Source organism: Parus major, chromosome 17 (assembly GCF_001522545.3).
Source record: "Parus major isolate Abel chromosome 17, Parus_major1.1, whole genome shotgun sequence".
Lineage (NCBI taxonomy): Eukaryota > Metazoa > Chordata > Aves > Passeriformes > Paridae > Parus > Parus major.
In genome coordinates, this window is record NC_031785.1 from 3,785,340 (window position 1) to 3,793,537 (window position 8,198).

Sequence of the window (8,198 nt, forward strand, 5' to 3'; positions counted from 1 at the left end):
AAACAACAAAGAAACCCCAAATAACCTCAATGGGAAATTCTAATTTGGTTTGGAAATGGCATTTCCAAATGGCACACGAGAAATCACACTCGGACCCAGCCCTGCTGACAGGCAAATATTTATCCCACAGAATTTCCACATAAACCCATCACTTTTGTCAGTAGGTCTGGACATGGGAGCAGAGTGAGAAGGCAGGAAGAGGGAAGCCAGGAGGCACAGGGAGCACCAGCCCTGCCCTGCAGATCAGAACCACAGTGAGCCCCTCTCAGATCACTGCAAGCTCAGCCAGCCTCATTCCAAGGCGAGATGAAGTTTTTCCAGTGCATCCACAGCAAAGATTTAATACAATTTCAAAATCAGCTGTACCTTTTTTCCAATACATGCAGCCCATGCCAGCCTCTCTTCCCAAAACCTGCAGCACTCCATCACTCAGCTCCGTATCGGAGTGGGGAAGATCCAGTCCCACACACATTTCTCAGTCTATTAGGCAGAGTTATTCCTCTGCTCTGTGTTTGGATACTTACAAAGCCATTACCATCCCTCACATGCACATCCATCATCGGGCCTTCAAACTCCAGAAAGCCCCAAAAAGCTATTTTCCACTCACCACGCAGCCTGCCAGGCTCTTCTCTTCTACTCTGTGTTCCTTCATCCATCGAAAGACGTTTCAGCAAGTTCAGAGTCCAACAAAATAAACAGATGGCAGCCTGAAAGGTGGTGATTTTCTCCTCTGAGGGGGGAGTGGGGTGAGGGATTCAGCCAGAGAAGAGCTGAGCTCTGTCTGCCTGCTTGGAAAAGCTAACCTGGGCTCCAGGTGCCGATGCCCACAGGGAGCTGGGGGTGCAGGCATTGTTTCCCAAAGCCGTGGGGTTTTGGAGAGCTGTGGGAGGAGCAGCTGGAGCTGCTTCCTGAGCTCTGAGTCCCCCAGTTCCACCACCCTGGGGTGTACCCAATACCAGGCCAGACCCCACCGAGCACCCACTTTCACCCCATGTGTCCCCAGCAGCCACCAGCCACCTCCTGCATGGCTCTGCAGACCCAGCACACGCTGATTTGGGAGGAAATATTTCATCATTGCACCTCTGCCCCACCCTGATGGCTCCTCAGCAGGGACCATGCTCCCCAAAATCACCCACCAAGCAGCACCATGCTGCAAAACCCCAGCTCTGCTCCAGCCTCAGGATGTGGGGGATGCAGAGAGAGCCATCCCTGCCCCAGCCCAGGGCAAACCAGCCCCGGGGCTGTCCTGACCCAGCACAGACACTGGGCATTCCTCCATCCTGACCCGGCACACACCAGCTCAGACTCACAGCAAGATTTATGAAAGCATGTGGCCAGATGAGCGACAGAGATGGATAGCCCTGAGGAGTGACTGATTTCTCCCTTACAAGAGGGATAGAAATTAATTTATGAATTGGGTTAGTTGAGTTGCCAAGTGGCTTTGATGCTGGTTATTTTTTTGCATATGTTCATGATCTATCTCCCAGCTGTCAGGGGGGAGGAAGGTCCTGGGGAGCTGGAGCAATGCATCATTCAGCCAAGGCAGCCAACAGCTCTCAACAAAACCAGATTGCCCTTTAATCAGCCAGGGGATGCTCTGCTTTCCCAAAGTGGGCACCTCAGCCCTCCCCAGCTCCCCCTGGGGCTGTTATTTCCTGCAGATGTGCAGGAGCCACTTCCATGTGACCATGGCCGAGCACAGCTCACCAGAGGCAACGCTGCCCCTGAGTCTGCTTTCACCTCACCCATCCCTTGTCTGATTTGGAAGAACCCACAGCAGGTCAGGGAGATCTGGGGTAAGGTGGTGGATCCTTTATTCCTTACCAAAAATGCATTTTTAGAAAAAAAACAAAACCAAGGGCAGAGCGAGGATGTGATGCAAGGAGCTGCTCCACCACACCCGAGGGACCCCCTTCCCCCGGGGGACACTCAGGGACAGACCTGCCCAGCCCCGAGCCAAGAGCAGCACAGACAGCAGCTCCCCCTGAGATTCCCAGCGTTACAGGTGCTTGGAGGGTTTTCAAGAGTAATTTCCTGCTTGAAGTGGTTGACCAGAAACTGGAGAACCCTCTGTGTTTCAGGGATGGACGCTGCAAAATCACATAGTGGAAGCCAGCCCAAATTCATGGAGCAAAGTGCAAGCAAGGGAGGAAACTGATGGTGTCTGCTGATGGGCACAGGGACCAGCTCCACGTCTGTTGTGACCTCCCGGCTCAGACCAACCCTGGAGCTGGAAATTTTTTGGATGGACTGTCTTGCCCACCCCTCTGTCCCCCCAATCCATGACCTTTCTTCCTATGGGGAAATCAGAGCCCCGAGTGCCTGAGTCAGCTGTAAATCCCCTGCAGAATCAGACAGTAAAGGCAGCTCTTGGTGGTTGCAGAAGGGGAACCAGTTTGTGTGGAGGGAAGACACAGCAGGTCCTGAGGTGTCACTGCAGATCCCACTCAGGCTTGGGGGTGCAGAAATCATCCACATGTTCCAAAAAGCATCAGGGCCCAAGGAGAGTGATGGAAACAAGAGGAGCACTGCAGTAGTTTGGGGAAATAGAGCTTTTGCTAATTAAATCAAAGTGCCTTTGCATTCAGAGCTAGCAAGACACAGACTAAGCTCTTTCCTACAGCAGGAGTTGGGACCTTGCAGCCCCCCAGAACCTGCAGATGCCCCAGTACCAGTGATTGAGAGAGCCTGGTGATCAGAATTCAGATTTACCCTGGGCTACATATGTTTATATACCATTCTAGGAAGACTAGTAATTCTGTGATTGGCTTAAACATCATACAAACAAGTTTGTGGGATGCTGAGGTGTAACACACTGTGTCCAAAAATTCTGTGGGACCCCTGTGGAACCAAACCCACCTCCCCCCTGTTCAGATATTGGGGGTGCAGATAGGGGTGCTGCCAGCAAAAGTAGGAGTTGGGCTATTTTGCTCCTGGCCAGGACCACACAGGGTGGCTGTCCCCTTTTCCATCCTCATCACTGCCCTTCATCCCCATACTCTGCTCCTTGCTCCATGTTCACCTCCCTCTGCTTTCCTCTCCCTCCTCTTCCCCACCTCTGTTCTACACTGGAAATGCTTTCCCAGGGTGGTTCTGGAGGCTCCCACAGATGGAATTTTCCCTTGTAAATGGAGGCAGCACTAGACCAGCCTGACTGGTACCAGTTCCTCAGTGGGAGAGACGTGGCCTTAGCAAAGGGACTTTTCTGCTGGTGATCACAGCTCTGTGAGGAGCATCCCTGCAAGTGTCACTGCAGTGGGAGGGTTTGGCTGGGGCTGGGCAGGCTGCAGGACACTTCTGTCACCGTCACTATCACCTCCTGCTGCTTTTCCGGCCCCTCCAGTTTCCTGCTGAGGGGTGTCAGCCCACGAGGCACAGATTTCTCTGATTAGGCAACGCCAGGCAGGCTCTCCCCTTTCAGTTTCGGCATCCCCAGCATCCTCCCGGAGCTCAGCAGCCCCGGCACCCCCGAGCCCCGCCGGGCCATGGAGCACAGCGACCGCCAGCCCCTGGTGAGGAGAACGAGCTCCTCGTACCGCACCTTCCCCGAGAGCTCTGCCAGGAGGCTGGACCAGCAGTACCTGAGGTGAGGAGCAGGCTGGGCCCGCAGGGTGGGCAGGGGTTCTGCTGTACCCCGCTGTACCCCTGAGGGCAGTGAGCTGTGGGAGAGCTGTTCCATATTCCTGCCATTCCCGAGCTGTTCTGAGACGGGATCTCATCCTGCCCGAGGCGGCTGGATGAGCCCAGCTAGGTTTATGTGACTCCTGTGGGGGCACAAGGTCTTGCTGGGGGGCACGGGGGCTTTGAAAGAACCTTTTCCTTGCTCTGCTGGGATGAACCGGCTGCCGCTGGGTCCGTGGTGCCACCCAGCTCCAGCTTCTGCTTTTCTGGCTTTGTTGAACCCCCTGAAAACTGCCTGGCACAGAGGAAAGCACCAGTGGGAGCAGCTCAGAGAAACCCCACCAGCCTGGGGCTATGCGGAGCCATTCCCCAGGAAAATCCCTCCGTGGGTGTCACCAGAGCCTCGGCAAAGGCTGGGGGAAGCAGGGTTTGGGTTTCTGCTGGCACCCAACACGTCCGTGTCTCTCCGTGGCCTCAGGAGCCTCCACAACAAGCGGCTCTACCTGGCTGTGTTTGCCGCTGTCCTGGGCAACTTCAGCTTCGGCTTCGCCCTGGTTTATCCCTCCCCCGTCATCCCTGCCCTGGAGGCTCATCCCAGCCCCGCGCTGAGGCTGGACCGGCACACGGCTCCCTGGTTCGGGGTAAGGAGAGGGGTTATCCCTGCCGGGGTGGGGGCAGAGCCGGGGGGTGCCCGGGGGGTGCCAGGCTCACACAGCCCCTCTGCATGCCCGCAGTCCGTGTTCACGCTGGGAGCGGCGGCGGGCGGGCTCAGCACGATGCTGCTCAACGACCGCCTGGGCCGCAAGCTGAGCATCATGTTCTCGGCTCTGCCCTCGGCGCTGGGATACGCGCTGCTGGCCGGAGCCCAGGGCCTCTGGATGCTGCTGCTGGGCCGGGTGCTGACGGGCTATGCCGGGGGAGTGACCTCCGCCTCCATCCCGGTAATGTGCCAGGGGGGAGTGCAGGGCAGGAGGTGCTGTGGATGAGCTGGGGGTTGCGGGGCAGAGGTGCTGCGGTGCCCTAGATGAGCTGGGGATGATGCTGAGCCACCCCGCTGCTCCTCAGAGGCATCAGCAGAGCCCCAGGGCTGTGTCTGGGCGAGTGGAGATGGGGAGAATGCAGCAGGGCAGCAGCCGGGGATGGGGACGATGTGCTCCCTTAGCAGCCCTGGCATGGCCAGCCGGAGTTGAGCCCAGTGGTGCTGGACCTCCTCTCCTGCAGGAAAGACAAGGCAGGTCCCCAGGCCCTGCTCCTCCCAGCAGTTATTTCCTCCCAAACACCACCCTCCTGTTTCACACTGAGGAAGACAGGGTTGAGTAACACCAGGGCACCTCTTCCCAGAAACAGTCACTGGAGCACTTCTCCCACACCGCAGGGAGAGGGAAGTGGTGGTGCTGGCCCGGCTGTCCTCTCCTCTGGCCAGATGCAGCTGAACCCATCAGCTCCCCACCCCCAGAGGGCAATTTCCCAGCAATTTGGGTTTCCTCTGCTCACAGGGTATGACTGTGAGGTGACACAGGGCAGAGGTAGCGGGTGACAAGGAGACATTTTAGCTCTCTGAAATGTGTGTTGTCCCTGTCCAGGTTTACATCTCGGAGATCTCCCACCCGGGGGTCAGGGGGATGCTGGGTGCCTGTCCCCAGATCATGGCAGTGCTGGGCTCTCTCGTCCTGTACGCGCTGGGCAAGTATCTCCGTGGTGTCCCAGTGTCCAGGGCGTGGGGAGGGGGAGTTTAAAATAAACAACTTTCTCAGCAAGGTGAGGGCTTGTTCCCCTCATACTCAGCACCACAGCCGTGCTGAGCAGGCTGGACAGGGTCACTCATGCCCCTTGCCCTGGTGTGAGTGCTCTGAGGGATGAATACATTGCCCATGTGAACCTGTGCCCATCGCTGTGCCCACAGATCCAAGTCCTGATGAAGTTTTGCCAGGGCTGAAGGGATTAACACAATGTTAATCACCTGCTAGCACATGCCCTAGCTACTGCTGGGTCTTGCTGGATACTCTCAGATTTGCTGGAATTCCCCCATATCACATTGCTGGAAATGCTGCTGTAATAGGAGAGAATACATTTGAAATATTTTATTTTTATTATTACTGTTTTTCCTGCTGGGTTTATTAAATTAAATCATTGGGGTACCCAGGTGGAGGCAAGGCCAGGTCACCCATTCCTGAGTGTTCTCCCCCTTCCTGTGCTGCTCTGGCAGGGCTGGTCCTGGACTGGCGCTGGCTGGCCGTGGCTGGGGAGGTGCCGGTGCTTGCCATGGTTCTCCTGCTCTGCTTCATGCCCAACTCGCCCCGGTTCCTGCTCTCCCAGGGCAAGGAGGAGGAGGCCCTGGGCTCCCTGTGCTGGCTGCGGGGTGAGGACACAGATTATGCCAGGGAGTACGAGCAGATCAAGGACAGCGTGAGGAAGCAGGTGAGGAAGTTCAGCACAGGGAGATGCAGCACAAAAACTGCAAAATCCATCCCCTGGGCAACTCCTGAGCCACCCTCTGGATGCCAGGTGGTTCCCCAAGGTGTTTTCACTTTGTGTTTCTGCCTTTGTCTCCTCCAGAGCCATGGGGTTTCCTGTGCTGAGCTCAAGGACCCCTTCCTTTACAAGCCCATCCTGATTGCGGGGGGAATGAGGTTCCTGCAGCAGCTCTCGGGGGTCACCTGCATCCTTGTCTACCTGCAGCCAATATTCAAGAAAACATCTGTCATCCTGGTGAGCACCTGTCACCCTGGGGTTCAGCTCCTGCTTGGGCTGCCTGCAAGGCTTGCCCAATGCTTCCAGCTCCCTACAGACATAAACCCCTTTTTTAAAGGACCTGCCCTGCAAAAGGCTGAGGGACAGGAGCAGGACAGCCCCATTGTCTCCCTGCTCCTCCTCTGAGCTTCAGGTTCATTATCTCCAGTCTCCAACTGGGAGAATGACCTTGGCCAAGTCATCAGCAGCTGTAGGAACCTGCTCCTTCCCCCAGCTCAGCTTCCCAACTGGTTTTTTGCAGAAGCCAGAGTACGATGCAGCTCTGGTTGGCCTGGTACGTCTTTCTGCAGTGGCCATCGCTGCTGTGTCGATGGATAAAGCTGGGAGGAAGATTCTCCTCTTTGTATCAGGTATGGCTCCCTCCATTTCCCCACTCTCTTCCCAAGGGAATGATTTTCAGGAGCTCTACAAGGAAGTGTGCAGGAATGGAAACTTCAGGGCTCCTGAGCCTGCAGGGCACAGGAAGGGAGGCAGGGAGGTCTCTTTCCCTTGGTGGTGGTTCAGCTCCTCAGCAGGGGCATTCCCAGGAGCTTGGCATGGAGAGGATCACTCACCCACCATTCTCACTGTGCTATTGTCTCTCTCCACAGCTAGTGTCATGTTGGTCTCCAACCTGACCATGGGGCTCTACATCCTCTTCGTGCCAGCTTCTCACAACGGCACTGTGGCCAACACGACCCTGCTGAGCCCTGCCCACCTCCCTGCTGAGCCAACAAACTACATCACCCTCATCCCCCTCCTGGCAACCATGTTCTTCATCATGGGTAAGTGCAGAGAGCACAGGACTGGCCACCAGCCAGGGGAGGGTGCTTCTCACCCAAGGCAGGGTGATGTGGAACAAGGAGATTGGGTTTAGAGTCAGAAGGAAGGCAGATGGAAGAGCAAGAAAGGTGTCAGCTGAGGTCACTTTGAGGAATGACACGAATGGGGGAGGGATAATAATTGGTGGGGTTGCAGGGCAGGATTGCTCAGGGATCTTCTGCACTCCTCAGTGACCTTCAAAGGCTGATCCCCTTCCCCTCCTCCCCTGCAGGTTACGCCATGGGCTGGGGCCCCATCACTTGGCTGCTGATGTCAGAGATCCTCCCTCTCAAAGCCCGTGGGGTAGCCTCGGGTCTCTGTGTGGTTGTGAGCTGGCTGACAGCCTTCACCCTGACCCAGTTCTTCCTCCCAGTCGTGGTGGGTACTGCCTGGGGGTGTCCAGCAGCCCCTCCTCAGCCCCTCTCTGCTCCAGCTCACAGATGGTTTCTGCCCCACTTTCCAGAACACCTTCGGCCTCGAGGTGCCCTTCCTGTTCTTCGCTGCCATCAGTGCTGGGAACATCTTATTCACAGGCTGCTGTGTCCCTGAAACCAGAGGCAGGTCCCTGGAGCAGATCGAGGCCTTTTTCAGGACCAGCCGGAGGTCATTCCTGAGGTAGGAGCTGCCCTTGCCCAGGCTGGAGGGCAAAACAAACGTGTGCTGCTGGAAATGGAGGCTGGAGCTCCCTGTGGGAGAGGAAGGGGCAGCAAGGATTGTCCTGCTCTGGCTGTAGAAGTTGCCAGAAGGAACTTTACCTTCCTGTCACCCAACACTGCCTGCTGCTCTCTGCACAACCTGCCAATCCTTGGGATGGGAGCAGGTCACCAGGGCCAGGCTGGAGATAAAGGCATCCTGGAAGAATAACAGTGTGGCTGTGACAGGAAACCACAGTTGTCCTTTGCTCAGCAGTCTGAGAGTCTGAGGGTTTGGCTGGAGCTGAGTTTACAGCTGGAGCTGTTCCGGCAAAAGCTCATCATGTAGCTGCAAGAATAAAAGAGTTTTGCCTCCAACTGCAAGATATTGCC

The 8,198-nt window shown here is 56.4% G+C and overlaps 1 protein-coding gene and 1 long non-coding RNA gene across 3 annotated transcripts in view; one reads left to right on the top strand and one right to left on the bottom strand.

Annotated features, from left to right (window-relative positions):
- Positions 1-1,011, bottom strand: part of LOC117245232 — a 33,662-nt gene extending 32,651 nt beyond the window's left edge. Inside the window, exons 1-2 of the long non-coding RNA XR_004499689.1 lie at positions 804-1,011; positions 608-707 (exon numbers count right to left, since the gene is read on the bottom strand). This is a non-coding gene — a long non-coding RNA (uncharacterized LOC117245232). The remainder of the gene's footprint in view (positions 1-607; positions 708-803) is intronic.
- A 2,341-nt stretch (positions 1,012-3,352) lies between these two features.
- Positions 3,353-8,189, top strand: SLC2A6 (solute carrier family 2 member 6). 2 transcript variants are annotated; one of them, XM_015644583.2, is made up of 10 exons: positions 3,353-3,586; positions 4,100-4,262; positions 4,356-4,562; positions 5,205-5,304; positions 5,828-6,039; positions 6,178-6,330; positions 6,614-6,722; positions 6,963-7,136; positions 7,406-7,551; positions 7,637-8,189. In XM_015644583.2, the coding sequence occupies exons 1-10, from the start codon at positions 3,486-3,488 to the stop codon at positions 7,790-7,792; spliced, it is 1,521 nt and encodes a 506-aa protein (XP_015500069.1). In that variant the 5' UTR covers positions 3,353-3,485; the 3' UTR covers positions 7,793-8,189. The 2 variants fall into 2 exon arrangements, with proteins under 2 accessions (XP_015500069.1, XP_015500070.1); XM_015644584.2 differs by lacking the exon at positions 4,356-4,562 and having other exon boundaries at positions 3,355-3,586.
- The last annotated feature ends 9 nt before the right edge of the window (positions 8,190-8,198 follow it).

Bases quoted from the DNA above. Each gene is read 5' to 3' on its own strand.
- SLC2A6 (XM_015644583.2), top strand. From the start codon at position 3,486: ATGGAGCACAGCGACCGCCAGCCCCTGGTGAGGAGAACGAGCTCCTCG. The intron at 4,563-5,204 runs GTAATGTGCCAG...GTCCCTGTCCAG, and splicing joins TGACCTCCGCCTCCATCCCG to GTTTACATCTCGGAGATCTC. The intron at 5,305-5,827 runs GCAAGTATCTCC...CTGCTCTGGCAG, and splicing joins TCTCGTCCTGTACGCGCTGG to GGCTGGTCCTGGACTGGCGC.